The sequence below is a fragment of the Trichosurus vulpecula genome, chromosome 5 (assembly GCF_011100635.1).
Source record: "Trichosurus vulpecula isolate mTriVul1 chromosome 5, mTriVul1.pri, whole genome shotgun sequence".
Taxonomy (NCBI): domain Eukaryota; kingdom Metazoa; phylum Chordata; class Mammalia; order Diprotodontia; family Phalangeridae; genus Trichosurus; species Trichosurus vulpecula.
Window position 1 is genome coordinate 105028053 of NC_050577.1, and position 19701 is coordinate 105047753.

A 19701-nucleotide genomic window follows, 5' to 3' on the forward strand; every position below is an offset into this window, starting at 1 on the left:
ACTACTAGAGAACAACATAATGAATAGTATGACATCAACACAATCAAATGTGCTTGAGGCAGCTAGATGGTGCAGTGCATTAAATGCCAGACTTGGTGGCTATATGTCACAGTGTATAGAAAGCCTGGCCTGAAGGCAGGAAACCTTGAGTTCAAATCTGACTTCTGACACTAACTAGCTGTGTGACCATGAGCAAGTCACTTAACCACTGTTTACCTCAGTTTCCCCATCTGTGAAATGGGGATAATAATAGCCCCTACCTGCAAGGGTTGTTGTAAGGATCAAATGAGATAATAACCGCAAAGTGTTTAGCGCAATGCCTGGCACAGAGTAAGCATGACATTAATGTTACTTGTTATCATTATTATTAGTATTACACATGGATTTATTAACTATCCCAATCCTTCAAACTGGAATCTAATTACACCTACTCATTTATCCTGCTCCCCTCCTTGGCACTTCCTTCTTTTCTCTATCCTACCATTACCTTTCTCCTGCTTAATTAGGGGGACCAGCTGTTTCTCAGGGAAACTCATATTAGTCTTTTGATAAAAGATCCAACTTAATAACATGCAATAAAGCCAAGAGGTCTGGGGAATTAATTCAAGCTTCTAGTAAAGTTGGGGGCCTGAGACTTGGTGCCTGGGAAGAACAGTTTATTACTGTTATTACTTTGTTGTTATAAGTTGTTCCTGGTTTGACTTTCTCTCTCTAGACTATGAAAATATTGGTTTTTTCATCAAGTTCTACAATTTCCATTTGAAAGAAACCCCAAGAGTTTTTACTCTAGGTCTTCCCTGCATCCGGGCATGTACAAAGCTTAATCTTACTCCATTCTATACAGGATATAATAGAGTTGTCTTCCCTACATCTGGTGGATGATTTTTGTATCTGTGACATGAGAAATAATAATTCAGAGTGATTTTATAGATCACATAATTAGTAGAATGAATTTTTTTTTACTTTCTCCAAATCTGGACACATAGCATACCTAATTTAAAATCATTTTGTTTTTTTAGTGATGGAGAAATTGATGGAAACAGAAGTTGCCGATAAAAACTTAATGCAAGTGCCCCAATATATATCCAGGTTTCTCTTTGACACATTGATTGACCCTTGTAGGTCATGGATCTAAAGGGTGTTACATATTTTAACAAATTTGTACAGATATTGGATGTGAAAGCAGAAGAAACAATGCAAGTTTCTTCCCGTAGTAATATTTCATCATGGAATCCTTGACTGGAGTCATGGAAAACATTACAGTTGAAAGGAACCTTATACATTCTCTGATAAAATTGCCTCACTGGATGAATTAGGAAACCAAAGCCAAGGTATGTCAAGTCAGTTGCAGAATTTCCCAGAAGTACTATGTATTTCCATTTGTTCAAGATTGAAGACTTAAATCCAGATCACTAGTTTTTGGTGACCAAACCCAGTAGCTTATTCAATGATTTCAGAAATCAGGGTCAAATCAAAATGTGGATTGCCCACATATTCCCATACATATAGAGCAAAAAACTACTTACATCACAGTGCCTGTGCTTTTTCGGCAGATCTCAATTCCAAATGGGTTTTCCTTGATGGTCACCTCATACAGAAGATTTTCAGGTTGGCTGGTGGGGGAGCTTGGAATATTTAAAGGCACTGGGACTTCATACCTTTTGTTGTTGGGATCATCGATCTAGGAAACAGAAAACTTGGGGCTCACACATTTGTGGTCTTAGAATCAGATTGTACCAATTGAATGCTGACCTGATTCCATGGTTTTGGAGGCTCAATCAGCTTTAATTCCTGAATTAAACCATGCATGGCCAGAAGAGTACTATCATTCAATTTCTACCTGTCAAGGGTGTATTGACCCCTTTGTTTTAATGATGACCATCATTTAATATCAATTTAGTAACTTTAATAAGGGTCAGAGCCTGAACTGATTAACCAGAGGAAGAGCCTGAACTCATTAACAGAGGAAGAGACTGAACTGATTAACAAGAAGGAGAGTCTAAACCTAACAACCTCTTTGTTCTCTGAGTAAACTCAGAGAATACCTCTTCCTATGTCAGCAAGGCCAGATTGGGCTGACTTAAGAACATTCTTTCCTCTGTCTATTAGCCATTAAGGATGAGACCCCTAACTGGAGACACTATCTTGACTTATTGTATTTACAACCTATTCAATTTAGAAAAGTCCTTTTCTTGTATCAGGTTTCAATATACATGGAGATCCTAAAATTGAGTAACGCAGACATGCTGAGTTGCGACCGTTCTAAAAATGTATTTAAACCTTCTCATTCTTCTTTTCAGGCGGTCAGATTTGTCTGGCGCCATACATGTATGTATCAGCTAGCTTTAAGGGAATAAACAATGCTTGTTTGCCTCCTTTAACCAAACTTTCAGGTAGACAACGGTAAGGCTGATAAAGCCACTATAGTAATTCTACAGTGAACTATAATTTGTCACCCTCAAAATCTTACTAGATTACACAGAGTACATAGAAAGAACACCAAGTATTACTACAATGAGACTGCAAGGTCCTTGAGGGTCAGAACTGTCTCCCTTTTGTGTGTGTAGCCCCGGTGCTTGGCATATACTAAATACTTAATAAGTATCCTTTCATTCATTCATTGTTGTGAAGTTAGAAATTCTGTAATGCAAACCGCACTGCACAGATGAAACTAAGGCCAAAAGATCTGTGTCTTGCACATGTAATCTCTAATGTCCTTTCTACTTCTAAATCTATGATCCTATGATGTGTCTACTCAGCAAACAAGGATATGAACTTCACCTTAGGCAGATAATTTTAGTAGAACCACCCTCCAAATCAGATGTTTTACTCTGCTGCTTGCATTATCAAGATTGGTCTTTCAAAAGACTAATTTAGAGATGAAACTTTATTTGGGGGCTGGTGGTAGGGTACCAGGACATGTTAATTGGTCTATGTAACAGTAACAGATTACTAGCTCCTTAATGGAAATTAGGTCATTCATGTCTCTCTTAATCAGCGCCTAGCATACCACAATGTATACAGCAGGCATTTAACACACCTCATATGAATATGGTTGAAAAAATTAAAGGGGAGGTGGTGACAAACAATAGTGAATAATAATTAAAGGGCATTTTACACTTTCAACAGCTCTTTCCATACATTACCTCACTTGAGGTCAATCCCAATCCAAACAGGGAAATACTATAAGGACTATCAAGCCCATTTTACAGATAAAGAAATGAAAATTAAGTGGTTTCACAAGGGTAACACTTCGACTAAATAGGGCCGTGGCTCTACACACTGCGCCACCTAGCTGCCCCAAAACAGACACTCTACTAAATATCTGGAAAGACATTTAAATGGATGTCTTCTTGACACTAAGTCCAGTGTTCTATCTGTTATGGTACACTGCCTCTCAGAAGATCTATGAAGCAGAGGTGAGAATTCAGTTGTCTCTTGAATGACGGTACCCATTGAGACTGAGGTAGGGAGAAATTAAGAAGATGACCTGATTTAAGAAAAATAGGGTTTCATGTGTGATTTACTTCTTGCTCAAGTACAAAATCATGGAATTTCATGTCAAATTACTATTATAAATGTTCCATCATCTCTTCCCTACCTATCATAATGTAACTTAACATTCAGTGATGGAAAAAAATACCATGTCCACCATGACAACCCAAGAACCAAGTGTTTGCTTTTTCTTTCAAACCTCTCATAGCCTCAACACTTTAAACCACTCCCATCATACTTAAAATTTCCTGCCTCATAGCTAGTTTTCTTTTCTGACACTTCCAAGTCCATTAGAGCACCTTGCACATAGTGGATACTAAATAGGTTTATGACCAAGTTGTCTCACCCATTATATTGTAAATTCCCTGAGCTCAGGAATTGCTTTTGCCTTTCCTTTTATCCTCACAGGTTAGCCCACTGCCTAGAGCATAGTAACCACACAATAAGTGCTAGCTGATTGAGTTGCTAATTGAATAAATATTGCTGATTTCCTACAAACCTCTCTGTTAACAAGAGTCCTAAGCTGAACATACCTTGAACTGTAGCATGTTGTTTGTATGGAAAGTCACCTCCAAGTGAAGCTCATCTATGGGAGTAGAAGGATAGTAGCTGTCTCCAGGAATTCGGGTGATAGTTGCTGTTAGGCCTGCTGGTGTACTCTGAATGTTAGAGGCAGTATAATAATATTTGGTGATATAGCAATAAGGGACTCCAGAGGAACTGGTTGGCTGAAAAATAAAAACATTAGAAACTCAGCAGAATGATAAAACTGGAAGAAAACTAGGTCATATCTAGCCCCATTTCTTTGAAATAATTTTCTTAGATTCTTGTCCAATGTACTTTTCTTAGGAAATTTTTCCTAATAATTTTTCTATCCCATTTGATGAGGTTTAAGTCATTGCTTTGTTCATGCTTCTGTGGGTACAGAGAGCTAAAAACCTCTATCCGCTGGTCATATTCTTCATTCATCTCTTTATTATTCCAAGTTCAATATTGCATTGGAAGTCCAGAGAGAAAAGATGCCAAGTCCCATCATGTCTTCCTTCACAATTCAACATTTCTCACCTAGATTCTCTCCACTCACACAGTCACCTCTATGATAGACTCTCATCTATTTGTACTCACATTGTAATAATAGTATCTTTTTAAAAAGTTTTTTGCTATCATTTTTACAACACCTTTATCTACCCACTTTTCTCCACAGCACCATTCCATACAAAATACTATTTTTTTAAGGAGAGAGAGAGAGGAACTGAGAAAGAAAAAGAAAGAGAGAGATGGAGAAAAGGGAGAAAGAAAGGAAGGAAGGAAGGAAGGAAGGAAGGAAGGAAGGAAGGAAGGAAGGAAGGAAGGAAGGAAGGAAGGAAGAAAGGAAGAAAGGAAGAAAGAAAAAGAAAGAGAGAAAGAAAGAAAGAAAGAAAGAAAGAAAGAAAGAAAGAAAGAAAGAAAGAAAGAAAGAAAGAAAGAAAGGAAGGAAGAAAGAAAGGAAGGAAGAAAGAAAACTTGCAAGTTTGATAAAGGAAAGAACGAATAGAAGGAGGAAAAGAAAAGAATATGAAAAATCAGTGAAATTGACCAACACACCAAAAAATGTTAGAAAATGTTCTCAGGGTATAGTACTTATGAAATTTCTCACTCTTAAAAACGGTAAGTTGGAAGTGTCTTCACATATTTCTTGTTTCAAAAATTTATTGTTCCTATTTAGTCATTTCAGTCACATCTATCTCTTCATGACCCCATATGGGTTTTTCTTAGCAAAGATACTGGAATGGTTTGCTATTTCCTTCTCCAGCTCATTTTATAGACAAGGAAACTGAGGCAAACATGGTTAAGTGACTTGTCAAGTATCACAAAGCTTGGAAGTGTCTGAGGCTGGATTTGAACTCAGGTCTTCCTGACTCTAAGCTTCTGCTCTATTTTCTGTGCCATCCAGCTCCCCTGAAATATCCTTCCATTTTGTTTCCCTACTTCAGGTCCCTTCCTCCTCAATCATATTCTCCACTTAGAAGCCAATAAGAAGCTTTTTCCTGAAATGATAACTGTCTCCATGTTACGTAACTTCACACTGAACTCTAGTGGTTTCCTATTACCTCTAGGATCAAATTTAATATCTGCTGTTTGCTATCTAAAGGGCTCCCTCATTCCGGTTCCTTCCTACATGTCTAATCTACTTACGCTTTATTCCTCACATACTATATGATCCAGCTCTAATGACATGACAGTAGTCCCTTTAAATCACAGTCATCTCCATCCCATCTGCATGCCTCTAAACTGGCTGTTTTCCATATCTGCAATTCTCTGTCCCTTCACCAGATTCTTGGACCACTTTCTATAGGAGGCCTTTTCCAGTTAAACCCCAACCTCTGCCAAGCTGTTAGAGCATTTCTCTCTTAATCTGCCTTCCACATACTCTACAGTTATCTTACAGGTAACAAATTATTAACACATTGTCTCTTAAATTGGAATGTGACATGAATGAGGACAAAGACTTTTTTTCCTCCTTTCTTTGTATCCCTGATGATTAGCACAGTGCCATGCACACATTAGGCATTTCACAAATTCTTCTTTACTGCCTGACATGCATTGTCTTGTCAGCACATGAGACTGTAGCAGTTTGCCTGAAACATGGTTTTCCCATAGAAACAAAGTGAACTATAAAAATGTATATATTTCATTATAGTTTTCAAAGTTCTTTCATTCCCTAACTCCTTTAATCCTGTTTATGACCCTGTGGGATAAATATAACAGGATTCCTAATGCTCACTGTACAGATTAGAAAACTGAAGCTAAGAGGCATTATGGGAATGTCCCATCCCACAGCTGGTAAACGTCAGAGCTGGGATTTGAAGCAGGTCTTTCCTGATTCCAGGTCCAATACTTATTCAATTACACTACAGCTGATTTCTTTCCAAGATCTTCTCTTGGTTTCTTCTTTCTTCCAGACTTCCCACCCCACTTCTCAGAGAAATCTGTCTCCCTGGCTTTTCTTATTTTGAATCCAAAAGGAGAGTGATGACAGTATAAACCAAGAGCCAAAATTCCTCATAGAATCCTTGTACCACAAGGAAACTTGTGAGTAACTTGTCAGTATTTTACATTTTGCCCAATGCTCTGATATCCCAAGGATTTGTGTACTCAAGGGCATGATATAGACTTAGAATGAGTCACAGAAGCAATATAATTTGCTCCCTAGCATTTTTCCAGAGGGGAGATAATTCAGCAAATTCCAGGGCTAATTTCTATTGAATTTCAACATATTTATATGGTGGCATGGGCTTGGTGGGCATGGAGAATGGATCCTCCAATTTCACATATGCCCAGAGATAGGAAGCTTCTTGACTTCATAGGGTCTTCTAGAACTGAGAGGCCTTACCCTTATTTATATCCTTACCTAATTAGCAAAACATAAAGCATATACAAACCAAAAATCCTACAGAGATACCCACTTATTGGTAATAACCATTTGCCTCCTTAGCATTTCCACAAACATAAACTTCTTTACAATTGAGACATCCAGGGTACTTAGGCAACTTACAGGGAGACACTGAATTATCTTTGCCATGATTGTTCCCTCTCCTGGTTCTCTTGGCAGAGATTTGCTTCTCATCTCTGTCTAACATTCTTTATCTTACCCAATCTCATTAAAATGGGGGAGGAGGGACCAATATGATGAATTGGAAGTGAAGTAAAGGAGAAAAGGAGAAGCTGATAGTCTTTGGAAGTGTGCGCGTATTTATTTGTATTTGTGTGTGTAAAATCTTACCTCCCAGACACAGTTACGCAAAAGACAGTTTTCTTCATTGACACCATCTTCATCAGGGTAGCAGTCAAATTTTTCCGTATCTATGAATTGAGTGAACCATTCCACTGTGTATTCCTTTCCCAGTTCGAGGTGAAGCCCTGTGATGTTACCAACCTGTCAAGTCAGAATGGATGTTGCAAGTCAGTGAGAGTCACCATTTCAATTATCCAGAAATTCTTTCCTTTGACCACACACAAAACTTGTCCTCTTCATCACAACTCTGATGGAATTTCCTGGTGTTTTTCCCTTCCTTCCTTCACCCAACAAAACTAAGAATTGCTAAGATCACATAACTGACATCTTATTTCACAGAAAAATAACCTAGCAAACTTTCTTTGGCAAAGAGATGACCTTATGTTGAACGAAATTGAATGATTCACTCAACTGGTCCTGTATAAACAGGGGACTGGACAAAAGGAACTCAAAATTCCTCAAAATTTCTGCCTCTGGTTCTATGACTCTAATCTTAGACATTAATTCAAAGCTAGATAATTTTAGAAGGCTTGATAGAACAGTGGGAAGTAATGAGCAAAATAATTGTGGCCACTCACAGAATCCATTGAATAACATTTTATCTTTTGAAGCAGACAGTAAAGACAGGTTTCCATTATCATCTTGCTCCTCTTGGGTGGAGTCCTCATTATTCTCAGTGGAAGCCTAGCTATTCCTTTGTCTCAAATTCTATTGTATCCGGAGAGGACCCCATTAAAAAATTGAGAAGTACATTAAAGAAATCTCATGGGCTCAGAAGGTTTTCAAAATATTACCACTTGGGGTCATCTCTGAAGGAATTTTTTCACACTGATTTATAAAGCATTGCCAGGAGCTATGCTCCAAAGAATCTTCTACAAATTTGTATAATAATGAGGGATATTCCCGTTTTACGTATCATTAAAATATAATGCAAGTTAGACAAAAGAGTGAATGGAAAAGTGAAAATGAACATCTAACCTTAGCTGGGGTATTAAAAAATAAGAGTACCTTTAATAACGTCCAACGTGATCAATATTAGTGAATAGTGATGAAAAAGAATTGCTGGTGGTTCTCCAGTTTCTAGAGTTTTCACACTTTAGAAAGCCTATTTTGGCCTTTCAATCAATAACTGATGTAAAATAAAGGCAGCCACGAAAAAGGGCAAATGGAGAAAAAGCAAGCTGACATTTTCTTGCAGATATTTTTGGAGGAAAAAGCAAGCTTGATACCTGACCGAGACTTGTTTGTTTTATAAGAAGGCAGCCCTGAAGTTAATGTCCACTCAGCTCTAAATCCTCTAATATCTACATGTTCTGTACAAATCTTTACTTATACCTAGAGCATATGACATTGACTTTGAGGCATCAGGAAAATCTTAAATTATTTATGATAATCCTCTGTATAGAAAGGATGTCTAAAATGAACATCAGCAAGATTCCCATTTAAAAATCAGTTAAAATGTAGAATAAAAAGGCTGATGCTTAAAGGTACGAAACAGGAAAACCTAGTTATACAGAGCAATTGATTGGTTTAAATGTACAATAAATGAGAACGATAAAGGAAACATTTACCTTTGTTGCAGAATCATACTTGATCTCAGCAGTAGATTGGATTGTAACATTATTTTCTGCCACAATAACAGTATCTGGTTTGAAGTTCAACCCAAATATTTTGATCTCTTCAAATGCTAGGCCATCTGGATCATTGTAGTTCATGTGCACAACCTTGACCTCTAGGCGATTCTAAAAGATACCCAAAGGCAGTGTCCAGGTTATCCTGCCCTACATCCAATTCTGTAACAATTACATGCTCCAAGACACCCAAAGGACAATGATGTCTATTTTACTTCCTCTGGCAAGTGGAGGGAGAGATTGTATTGGGAGGGAGGGAGAATAATAGTCCTAACACAGTAGTAGTAGGTCTCTTGCTTTAAATCTAACAAGCAGCAGCTCCATCAGGGAGATGGCTGAAAAGACTGGAATTCCTTGCTGGGTTAGAATGGATGCTATCATGAGCCTTCTCTTCTCCACCCAATAATGAGTAAGCTCATTAGCCTGGTTGACATGAAATCAATGACTACATTCCCCATGGTGGCTTTAGACAGCCATATTTGAATTCTGGTTCCTGGTACACCCTCTAGATTCTCTAGACATTTACTTAGTAGAAGGATGAGTTTTCTGAGTGATGTGTCCAGTTCTGTCCAACTTCTCTGTCCAACCAACCCAAGAAACCAAAAGAATTCCATGTTGGTAAAGGACAAGCTCTGCGAATCTGTCTAGAACTTATGCATACTTTGTCATACTGTAGGAGAGCGGAAAGAAGGAAAGAAGGCTGGACATCCTTGGAAGTAAATGAGTCCTGTGATTTCCTGTCTTTATGAAACATCAACTGTGGAAACTAAAGCAGGTCAGTAACTCGTCTGTAACTTTCAGTCTTAAAGAGGAACCTGATGCACCAAAAAGTTAAATAACTTTCCAATGGCCACACAACTCAAATGTTTCAGAAGCAAGATTGAAAGTCAGATCTTTTGGATTTCACAGATGGCCCTTATCCATTATAACATGCAAGCTCTGTGAATAAATGATACATATATTTATGTGTCCATACATATTTCTATTTAGAAATGTTACTATAAAAGTAGAAAGATAGAGCCCACAAACTACTCTGTGTGTATTTTCATTTAATAGCTCATGTGATATACTGATACATGTCACACATACAAAGACATACATTTTAGTCCCTAAATGCAAAACTGGTTTTAGCAATGTCTTTGTCTAAAAGAAACTCTGAATCACAAATCCATCACTTGGAACTAAAGCAAATTTTTTAGAAGGGTTGGAGTTTCCTTTGGGAGTTTGAGAAGATTCTCAGGTTAACAGAAATTTTCATTTAAAGGTGAATCTACTTGTGCAAAAGAAAGGAGAATATATTGCATTCCTAACTTCAAGATGGTGTAACATAGATCACCTTAATTCCAAATGTCTGTCTAAAGTAATCAGAGGACTTAGGACTTCTGATTTTAGGAAACTTTACAGGTTAGCAGCTAGAGATATAGGGTCAACTGTATCTGTGAGCCAGAAGTGAACACTAAAATGACACTTCCTGAAGGAATCTAAAAATTATTGTCAATGATCATGAACTTTTGGGAAATAAACTGAATTTCATAAGGGAACAAGTTGTATTCTCCTCATTATTACCCATTGAAGGAAGGGATTATGGAAAGGAAAGACTAATTTGGGAATTGAACAGCCAGCTGAGAAGATGATATCTCAGAATAATATTCATATTGCAATGATGGAAGTAGTTGATGAGCTGTATGACTTTGAGCAAGAAACTTAATCTCTTTTTCTCTCAGTTTCTTCAACTCTAAAATGGGGATAATCATAGCACCTACTTTGCAAGGTTATTGCCAGGATCAAATGAAATAATACTTGTTTAAAGAGAGCTTAGCACAGTGCCTGGCATGGAGGTGCTACATGAATACTTATTCCTGTTCATTTTCCTAAAATGCTTCCAAGAAAATCAGCCAAGGAGGGATGGAAGATGGTCAAGAAGGAAATTCTGAAGACATTTAAAGGAAATAATTTAAATGAAAAGGAAAACTGGGATTTGTTTGAAAAGACTAATGTGGATACATGGGAAACTAACTAATCAACTTAGGTTTTGAAAAGAAATGTATGGAGTATTGAAGTGAGAGAAGATGAATAAAAGAATACAGCACAGTTCTGTAAAAATAGGATCAGGCTGGCAAAAGAGTCTGAGAACAACAAAAATGATTTTATTTGGCTTTTAAGATACATTGGGGGAAAAGAGAGGCTCAAAAAAAGGATAAAGCATTTGACTTTACTGGAAATGTCAGAACACAAATGACTAACAGTGGGTTAGTACTAAAGACAAGGAAGCAGACAGGTAGAGACCACTTACTATCTTTAATGAATTCAAGTCACCTGGCCTAGATGAACTATATCATCAGGGCCTGAAATAACCAGCAAATGTGATTACTAAGGTACAGTTAGTGATCTCTGAAAGACTGGAAAATAGAAGTACCACAAGACTAGGGCAAGGAAAATGTCTCAATTTTCCAACAAAAAAAATTCTGGGGAGAAAAGAGTCTAGTGAATAAAGAGATAAGTTACCTAATATATGACGTTACAGGGTTAGGGAAAGAGAGGACAGGGAGTGGAGGAATTGGGGAAGGCAAGTGGTTCTTTCTCCTTCCAGGTCTATTGTAGCATGAATTCTCCATTAGGATGAAGTTACTGAGAAGTCCTTTCTCAACTCTAATTTGAGTTGACAATATGCTCTAATAGGCTCTTTTGGAAATTGTCATTGTATGCCTTGGACAAAAGGATGGGTCATAGCCTTAAGTCATGGCTCACAGAAGTGTTATCATAAGGTAGGCCTTACTTCATACCATTATTATCAGCTGTCAGTGCCACTAATTGTGCTGAGAAAATGAACAAAGAGTCAAAGGCACCAATAATACTCACCTGACTGACAGAGAAGGTTGAAAAATAGTAATTCCCCCTTTCATAAGTATCTGCAACAAGATAACAGAGTGAATTCTACTAGGTCCTATTATGCCTAGCCTCAGACACATGATGCCACTGACTTTTTGCTGCCTTTGAGGCCCTTAGCCTTCCTGGTTCTTCCTATCCTCTGTGTTTTCAAGATACTTAAATTTACCCAGTGCAATGAAACTACACAGCACCTCCCACATTGTGCCATGAATGGTTTTCAGGAATCTAAAGCTCTTGAAAAGAGGCTTGTGATTGCAGGAGACAAAGCCGTGAGACTACTGAGGAATGGGCATTGATTTCACATGAATTATTCATATTTGTAAAACGTTAAGATCGTGAAGGCCGGAAAAACTAATATTCCTTTGCTCCTAACTAGAGACACTGAATCAGTGTGGTAAAACAAAGTTAATCTTTAATTTTCATATTTAACCTTAATTTTCACATCCATGATCTCCAATTATTGTCCTTAGAAATCTGATTAAAAGAGAGTAGTGTCAGCCTGTTCCTTCACTGGTTTAGGGAACTCCTGGTTAGGAACATCCTCTACCTGTAAAGAATGGCACATTCTTTGTAAATTTAATTGTTAGAGAGTTGTCTGGGATACTAAGAGAGTAAGTGATTTGCTTAGGGGCATGCAACCAGTATGTGCCCCACGTGGGAATTGAATTCAGGTCCTCCTGACTCCCAAGGAAAGCCATCTAATTAAATGCTGGATAGGATGAAATGTTATTCTATAAATCAAGCTTACTTTCTGTGACTTTTTATTTCCAACAACTTTTTCTATCCTCTAAATAGCTTTAAGAGCTGCATCATAGTCAAGAGACAATATGAGGAGGGAGATGAAGGGAGCAGGAGCAAAGGAGGGAGAGGGCAAGGGAAGGACAGAGTGAGGAAACGAAAGAGAGAGGCAGCAAAGAAGTGAAGAATGAAGAAAAAGAAGAATAGAGGAAGAAGAAGAAATAAAGGAAAAGAAGAAATAAAGGAAGAGAAAGGATAGAAGAAGGAAGAGTGAAAGAGACAGAGAAAGAGAGTATAAGAGATAAGGAATAAAATGAGAAAAGAGTGGGATGAAATGAAGGGAAAAGAGAAGGAGGGAGGGAGAGAGAGAAAGGTAGAAAGACAGAGAGAGAGAGAGAGAAAGAGAGAGAGAGAGAAACAGATAAAGGTGTTCACTGAACTTCAGAAAATCTAACTTACCAATACTCTGTCCATCATCCCAAAAAAATTCTCCTTCAGCTGTCTCATTGTCAGATAAAGCCACAATCAGTCCCAGGGAATTTTTCCGGCTATGAACAACAGAAATTATAATTAGACCTCCTCCTTATCTTGAAAAGTCATTTGGCAAGCCTTTATTAAGCAACTATTATGAATAGGGCACCATGTTAGTGGCTAGATGTTCAAAGGAAGAAAAAAAAAGAAATGGTTACTGCATTCAAGGAACTTAGATTCTACTGGGGAGAGGCAATGACGGCACATATTATAATGTAGCATATTCACAGATAAGTAAATTCAAAATAAAGAGAACATTTTGGGCCTACTGTGGAGTAGCAGTTGAAACACCAATTATTGCAGAATTCAGTAAAGATCTTATATAGTAGGCTGCAGTCGAGATGACCACGAGGGAAACTAAGGGGTTCCAAGTAGTAAAGATGAGAAAAGAGAACATTCCAGACATATGGGACACATTATATTCTAAGCCACCACTGGCGTGTGAGATGGACTATATGGATGTGGAGAACAAATAGGTCAGTTGAGTATGTGAGGTGGAATAATGTGGAATCAGCTTGGAAAGATAAGCTAGAGCCATATAGAGATGGGCTTTACATGCTACACATTATACAGAGCAGTTTATATTCAATCTAAGAGGGAGACAGTGAAACTTTCTGAGCCTAAGAGCTGGGCCTCAGAATTATGCTTTATTCCTCTCAATTTGGCAACAAAGTGGAGGATACACCATCCAAGAGGGGAGAGACTGGATGCAAGAAGGTCACTTTGGAAGGTATTGTAATGGTCTGGGAGACTGGTGATGTCTACCTGAAAGTTTGGTTAAAGGAGGCTAGGTGATATATAAATTCATATAGTTTATTCCCTTAAAGCTAGCAGATACATGATCATGGAATCAGAAGCAAACTTCTGATTGACTGACAGAAGAATGACATGGTTTAAATACACTTTAGAACAACCCCAACTCCAGTTTATGGTCCCCGTATCATAAGACAGGAAGTTTCTTAGTTGAATGAGTCCTAAATACAGTAAGACAAGACAAATGACAAGGTAATGTCACTTAGAGATGTGAATGTCCCTAGAATATCAATATAAGAGAAATCCGACTGTTCTGGTTGCAGACATCCTGTTACCAAAAGGAAAGGTACTCCTCATCAATCTTATTTGGTCTTTGAAGTTGCTGACACAGGAAAGGGCATTTTTGGAGTAGAGTAAAGCAGTTTGGTTGATAAATTCAGGCTTTGGATCTTACTGGGGTTCAAATAGTCTGAAAGAATTGTCAGTAATAAAGGCCAGAATTAGAGTAGAGGCCAGGTAAGTGGAAAGATCATCCATGATGCCTCCTACAAGGATACTTATGTTCAGAGATTTTTCTCATGATTCTCAGAGTGCACTGGGCAGAAATGAATATGAATCATGACTTTTCAAAATGTTTGAACTGTATTTTCAACATAGGTTCATTTTATTTCATCTGTCATGGAGTAGATAGTGAAGTATTCCCATAAAATATATCACAAAGTGCTTGCATTCACATAATATATTATCCAATGGTCAGTCAGTCAACAAATATTAAGTGCTCACTATGTGCCAGGCATTCACTCAGTGATGAGGGTGCAATGAAATTCAAAGGTAATTCCCTGCTCCCAGGGAGCTCATAGTCAAATGGAGGCAAAAAGTGCCAAGAGGAAGAGATGAGGAGGGAGAACATTCCAGGCATGCAGCACACAGTCAACGAAAATGCAGGATGCTCAGAAAGCCCCCGTTTAAATGACAAAATGAGCCTGATCATTGTGATGATCCTGGTAATGAGCAACTGAAAAGACAAAATGATAATGTCAGAGAAAAGTGACAATGACTCCCATTTAAACAACCCCTTAGGATTTAGAGTGTTTTTGTTATTTTCAAAATAATTCCAGTGAGGTAGGATGTTTAAGCATAATGAGAGGACTGACACCCTTGGAATTTGTGGGATTTTCCCAAAGTTGCACACCTAGAAGTCAGCTCAAACCCAAGTCTTTTAGACTCCAACTCCAGGACTCTATCCACTACTTTTCAAGAAAAGGACAAATACAGTTACCATTAGGATCTGAGTCACACCTCTGGAAAGGGCAGAAGGATGTGGCTCCCCTCACTCACCTATAGTGGGTGTTATTTGCAGGTTTTTGCCAGGGAAGGATGTAGCCCCCGCGGATGTGCAGATTGATGTGGTCAAGAGGGGCTGGCAGGTTCTTCCACTGTCCCCTCACTCCAATGTCTGAGCCCTATGGTTGAGAGAAAAGCCAGGAGAAAAATGAGTTCTTGCACCTCCCCCTAGCTAAGTAACTTAGAAGTGAAAGGACAAGAGGTGTTTCTGCCTTTGGTCCCCCACCATGGCCTCTCAAGTCCTTTATCCACTTATGGATTGTTCTGCATTTCCTCCTATCTTTTCTTCCATTTTCAATCAAATGTTGCCTTTCTTCAAAGAAACCTAAAGCCACTTTAGCCTTCAAAAGGACCACAGTACTTCACAGATCTTTATTGTCTTTCTTAGTACAGGTTCATGATTGGTCTAGCCCTAGCCTATCTCTATAACTCAGGGTATGAGTTCCCCCTGAACAGGGCCCCTTCCTCAGACTTGTACATGGAAAACCTCAGAAATCAGTATAGGGCTATGCATATACTGGGTACTCAACCAATGAAGTAAGCTAACTGCCCAGGAAGGATAGAAGATAAACATGGAATCAAAGATATTGACATTAATCCTTTAAAAAGGTCACCTTGAAGAAAGCTTATAATGACTATGTACCTAGAACAATCAAAAGGAAAGTCACCGCTTATTTAAGCTTCTTTCCTCACATACATGGGGGGAGTGGAAGGAAAGAAGGAAGAATTATCCCTCCACCACCTTGGCTATGGGGACTTAGTCTTCAGGGAAATTAAAAAAAAAAACAGCTTTAGAGAATATTTAAATTAAGTTCAAATAAATTTTAAATTCAAATTACTTAAATTATTTTAGATGCTTTTGAATTATCTGAAAATATTCTCAGTCTAGGATGCCTGAGAGGGACCTTAAAAGCCACCTATTCTCATTTCCTCACTTAAAAGATGAGGGGAAAAAGGTCAAATCACTCAACAAACGTTTATTTGGCACCTACTGAGCTTCAGAGACTACACAATAGGTTGAAAGTGGTTACATTCAGGAATAAAATAGTAAAGTAACCAAAGTAGCTTAAGACCTCTAGACTTTCTTAGCAAAAAGGGCTCTGACCATTTCCCAGAGTTCCCCTTCTCCAATAGGATAGAATCACTACAGTCAGCTCACAGTATCTCCTAAAGGAGATCGTGCAAAGTGCTCAGAAAACAGCTGTGTTTGGGTGAGTCCCAGCTATGAAAACTTAAGATCAGGAAAACTTGAAAGAGCATTAATGATAGAGTATGGCAGGGTCAAACATCTAAGAGCTGCTTGGGGCAAACTTTACATAGATCATAACAATATTCCAGGATGAGATACCTTAGCTACCAGCATCCCATTCTACACTCAGAACTTTCAGACTATCTTGAACAGAGGTGGCATGAGTTCCTATTTCCCATCAAAGACACTTACCGTGTAATAATCATACCAGCTGGCATTGGGGAAGTAGGCAGTCACATTCCAGGAATTCTACAATAAATTAGGTAGGTATTCTTTTTAATGGAATAAATACATGGACAAATTCATCAAAATTTCCTAGAGGGATTAGCATGATTAATAATTGCGACATTTAAGAATATTCAAAAGCAAATATCTTATGGATTTATCATTTCTTGATTGTCTTCCAATGACCTTGTGGCTTAGGGATAGGTAGGAGTATCGTTCATTTTCCAGACAAGGAAATTGAAGCCTCAAGAATGATTTTTAAGCTGCAGAACAATTCAATAACAACACAAGGACTAGACCTTACAACTCGGAGTGCCAAGCTCTGACCCATTTCTGCTATTCAACATTATATCTCAGTTTGGATATTATACAGGCTCAGGAGAATCCATACTCACAGGTTCCAGAACAGGGCTGATTAATAAGGCTGGACCCCACAAGAATTGAAGGAATATGTCCCAGGTTTCTTTGTCTTCCACAAACCTGGGCAGAGAAACATGGTATAACAGTTCAATGATACTGACAATGTTCTCTCAGGCCATTGGATCATTGAAGTTGGAGCTCCAAGGAACCTTGGAAATCAGTCTAACTTCATGATTCTGACAAGTCTCCAAGGGACTTAGGCTCCATCCAAGAAATGCCTAACTTCTGTTCCCTTTGAGTCTTTCCTTTTTCCCCTAGGTCTGGTTCAATCAGGCACAGGTAAGGATATTAATCACGGTGCATTTGAAATATCGAGGTGACTTTGACTTATTTCCTAGCCCTGAGCCTTTCTCCTACTATTATGTATAAGTTCAGGAAATGTTTTAAACTAATTTTGACCCATTTCAGTCATAAAAAGGAAATCAAATTGTTTAAAAAGAAAAATATGATTCACTATATCACTAAACCAAAAAGAAGGCTTTGGGATTATCAAGTGTCCTTAGATAATACTCACCTTTTAAAAGAGTAAAAATTTTAATAAAAAACATATACTTATACAGTGTTTTCAGGTTTGCAGAATGCTTTGCTCACACCAAATCTATGAGGTGGGAAGTGCCCTTATTATTGTCCCCACTTTACAGATAAGAAAACTGAGCCTCAGAGAGAATAAATGGTTTGCTCCTGGTCACAAGCTACTGTCATAGCTGAGATCCACAACAACAGCAACAAACAGATCTTCTGACTCTGAGGTTCGTGCTCGCTTCCATAGGCTACCTCTGTACCTAAGGAATATACTTCACTTTAGAATGAATCAATGAATGAAAAAACACTAATGCTCACTAGATGCAAGGCAGTGGGGAAACAAACAGAAAAGAAAGACTGGCCCTCTTCTCAAGGACCTCAAATTCTAACAGGGGGAGGTAAAACAAAAAGAGCTTCCAAATGAATTCCAAAATGAAATCCAACACAGGACCCTGAGACCCAGAGTGGGCACTTACTCATGAAGAAGGGGCCGGACAACAGTGCTGCCTTCTACATGGGCCATGTGCATCAGGGTGTAGAGATAAGGCAACAGCGTGTATCTTGTCTGAAGGACATTTCTTGAAATATCCTCAAAGGTGGAATTCCAAGCCACAGGGTCTTGTCTCTAGAGAGAGAAGGAGGGAAAACTCACACCAAACCCTTCACCTGACTTCAGTGGGAAACAGGACAGATAACTAGAAAGCTACTCTCTACTACACGGGTAACCTGCAGAGCCTAACATGCTTTGCTTCCTAATTCCTCAGGCTGCATTTCCCCTTGACCTTTACAAGGGAACACATTCTGATTCTTCTTTCCCTGCTTTGCTACACCTTAGTGTACCCTAAAAATAGTTAGACCCAATACAAAAACATATTTTTGGCATCACAGACCAAACAGATATTTGTTCTGTAGCAGTCTTACATTGCAGTGGGTTATATCCAAAGAGCATATGTATGAAAGATTAGAGGGGCCCTGGCATCGTAACCTCCTGGCAGAAAAGTGAAAACTGCCCAGAGTCAAAACAGGAAAGAGGGGCTCCATTAAGTCATGGGGGAGGAACTGAAGCAGGAGATCTGGCATAAGGGCAGACCTGAGGCACAACCTGGTATCTCACCTTTTGCCCCTCTGTATTGTGGTTCCTAGAGAAAGGGTAAAAGGCTCCCAGTTGCATCCAGCGAGCACACATCTCATATTCAGCATCATTAAAGAATCCACAGATATCAGCTCCTGTCTGAGAACACAAAGGGAAAACAGAGAATGAGAATTTTGTGGGTTTCTGAAACCATCTAAAAGTTATCCAGGGAACTTGAGTGAGACTTACATAGGATATTCCAAAGAGGCTGAATTCCATCATGCCTGCAATGAGAAACACAGCAATATTCGATCAGGCAAGTTGGTAGATTGGACAAGGCTCTGCCCTTCCTTGCTCATTGACTTAGAGAGCTCATCATGGAGAAAAGTCCAATGAAATACATGGAATGATACAATTAGCTAGTCAGGGACCTGAGCGCTCTCTGATTCTCTTCAAGAGTCCAGAAAAATTACAGACTTACTGAGATCATAGGCTGGATTCCTCACCCCTCCAAAGGAAACCTTCAGGAAAAGCCCAGCACTTACCAATGATGGATTTATAGAGCTGGTCCCATGCTGCTGTGTTGTCTCCCAGCCAATGTCCTGCCCAGCGTCCTGAAGATGGAAAGGTTGAGCGCGTGATCACGATTCCTCTCTCTCCTGTGGCCTCTTGCACAGCTCTGATCAGGGAAGAAAAATAAGAAATGACAACTTGTCCAGTCAGGGATGGAGAACTTTCCCTCTCAGGGAGCTCTTACAGTGAAGCCCATGATCTGAGGATTATTCTCAGCCAATAACTGGGGTCACAAGATGGGAAAGTGGGCCTGTAAAAGCAATCTGTACTTGGGGCAGGAAGAAACTAAGACTAGGAGGTACATTAGCTACAAATATCAGGTAACAAAAATGATTTGTTTATATGCATGTTTGGGGAAAAAAGATGAGCACACTTTCCTTTAGCTTATGAATAGATGCACTGTGCTAAGGATGTGTCACTTAGAATAATTCTGATAAATATGTATTTCCTGACCATAAAAAAGATAAAGATAGGAATCAGACCT

At 38.7% G+C, this 19701-nt stretch overlaps 1 protein-coding gene across 1 annotated transcript in view; it reads right to left on the minus strand.

The window, feature by feature from the left end:
• LOC118851010 overlaps positions 1 to 19701 on the minus strand; it is a 269319-nt gene that overhangs the window by 141598 nt on the left and 108020 nt on the right. Inside the window, exons 60-72 of the mRNA XM_036760604.1 lie at positions 19190 to 19323; positions 18894 to 18928; positions 18687 to 18803; positions 18049 to 18197; positions 17026 to 17110; positions 16598 to 16654; positions 15151 to 15275; positions 12988 to 13076; positions 11761 to 11810; positions 8842 to 9012; positions 7259 to 7411; positions 4029 to 4223; positions 1527 to 1681 (exon numbers count right to left, since the gene is read on the minus strand). Coding sequence (XP_036616499.1) covers positions 1527 to 1681; positions 4029 to 4223; positions 7259 to 7411; positions 8842 to 9012; positions 11761 to 11810; positions 12988 to 13076; positions 15151 to 15275; positions 16598 to 16654; positions 17026 to 17110; positions 18049 to 18197; positions 18687 to 18803; positions 18894 to 18928; positions 19190 to 19323 — 1515 coding nt within the window. The remainder of the gene's footprint in view (positions 1 to 1526; positions 1682 to 4028; positions 4224 to 7258; positions 7412 to 8841; positions 9013 to 11760; positions 11811 to 12987; positions 13077 to 15150; positions 15276 to 16597; positions 16655 to 17025; positions 17111 to 18048; positions 18198 to 18686; positions 18804 to 18893; positions 18929 to 19189; positions 19324 to 19701) is intronic.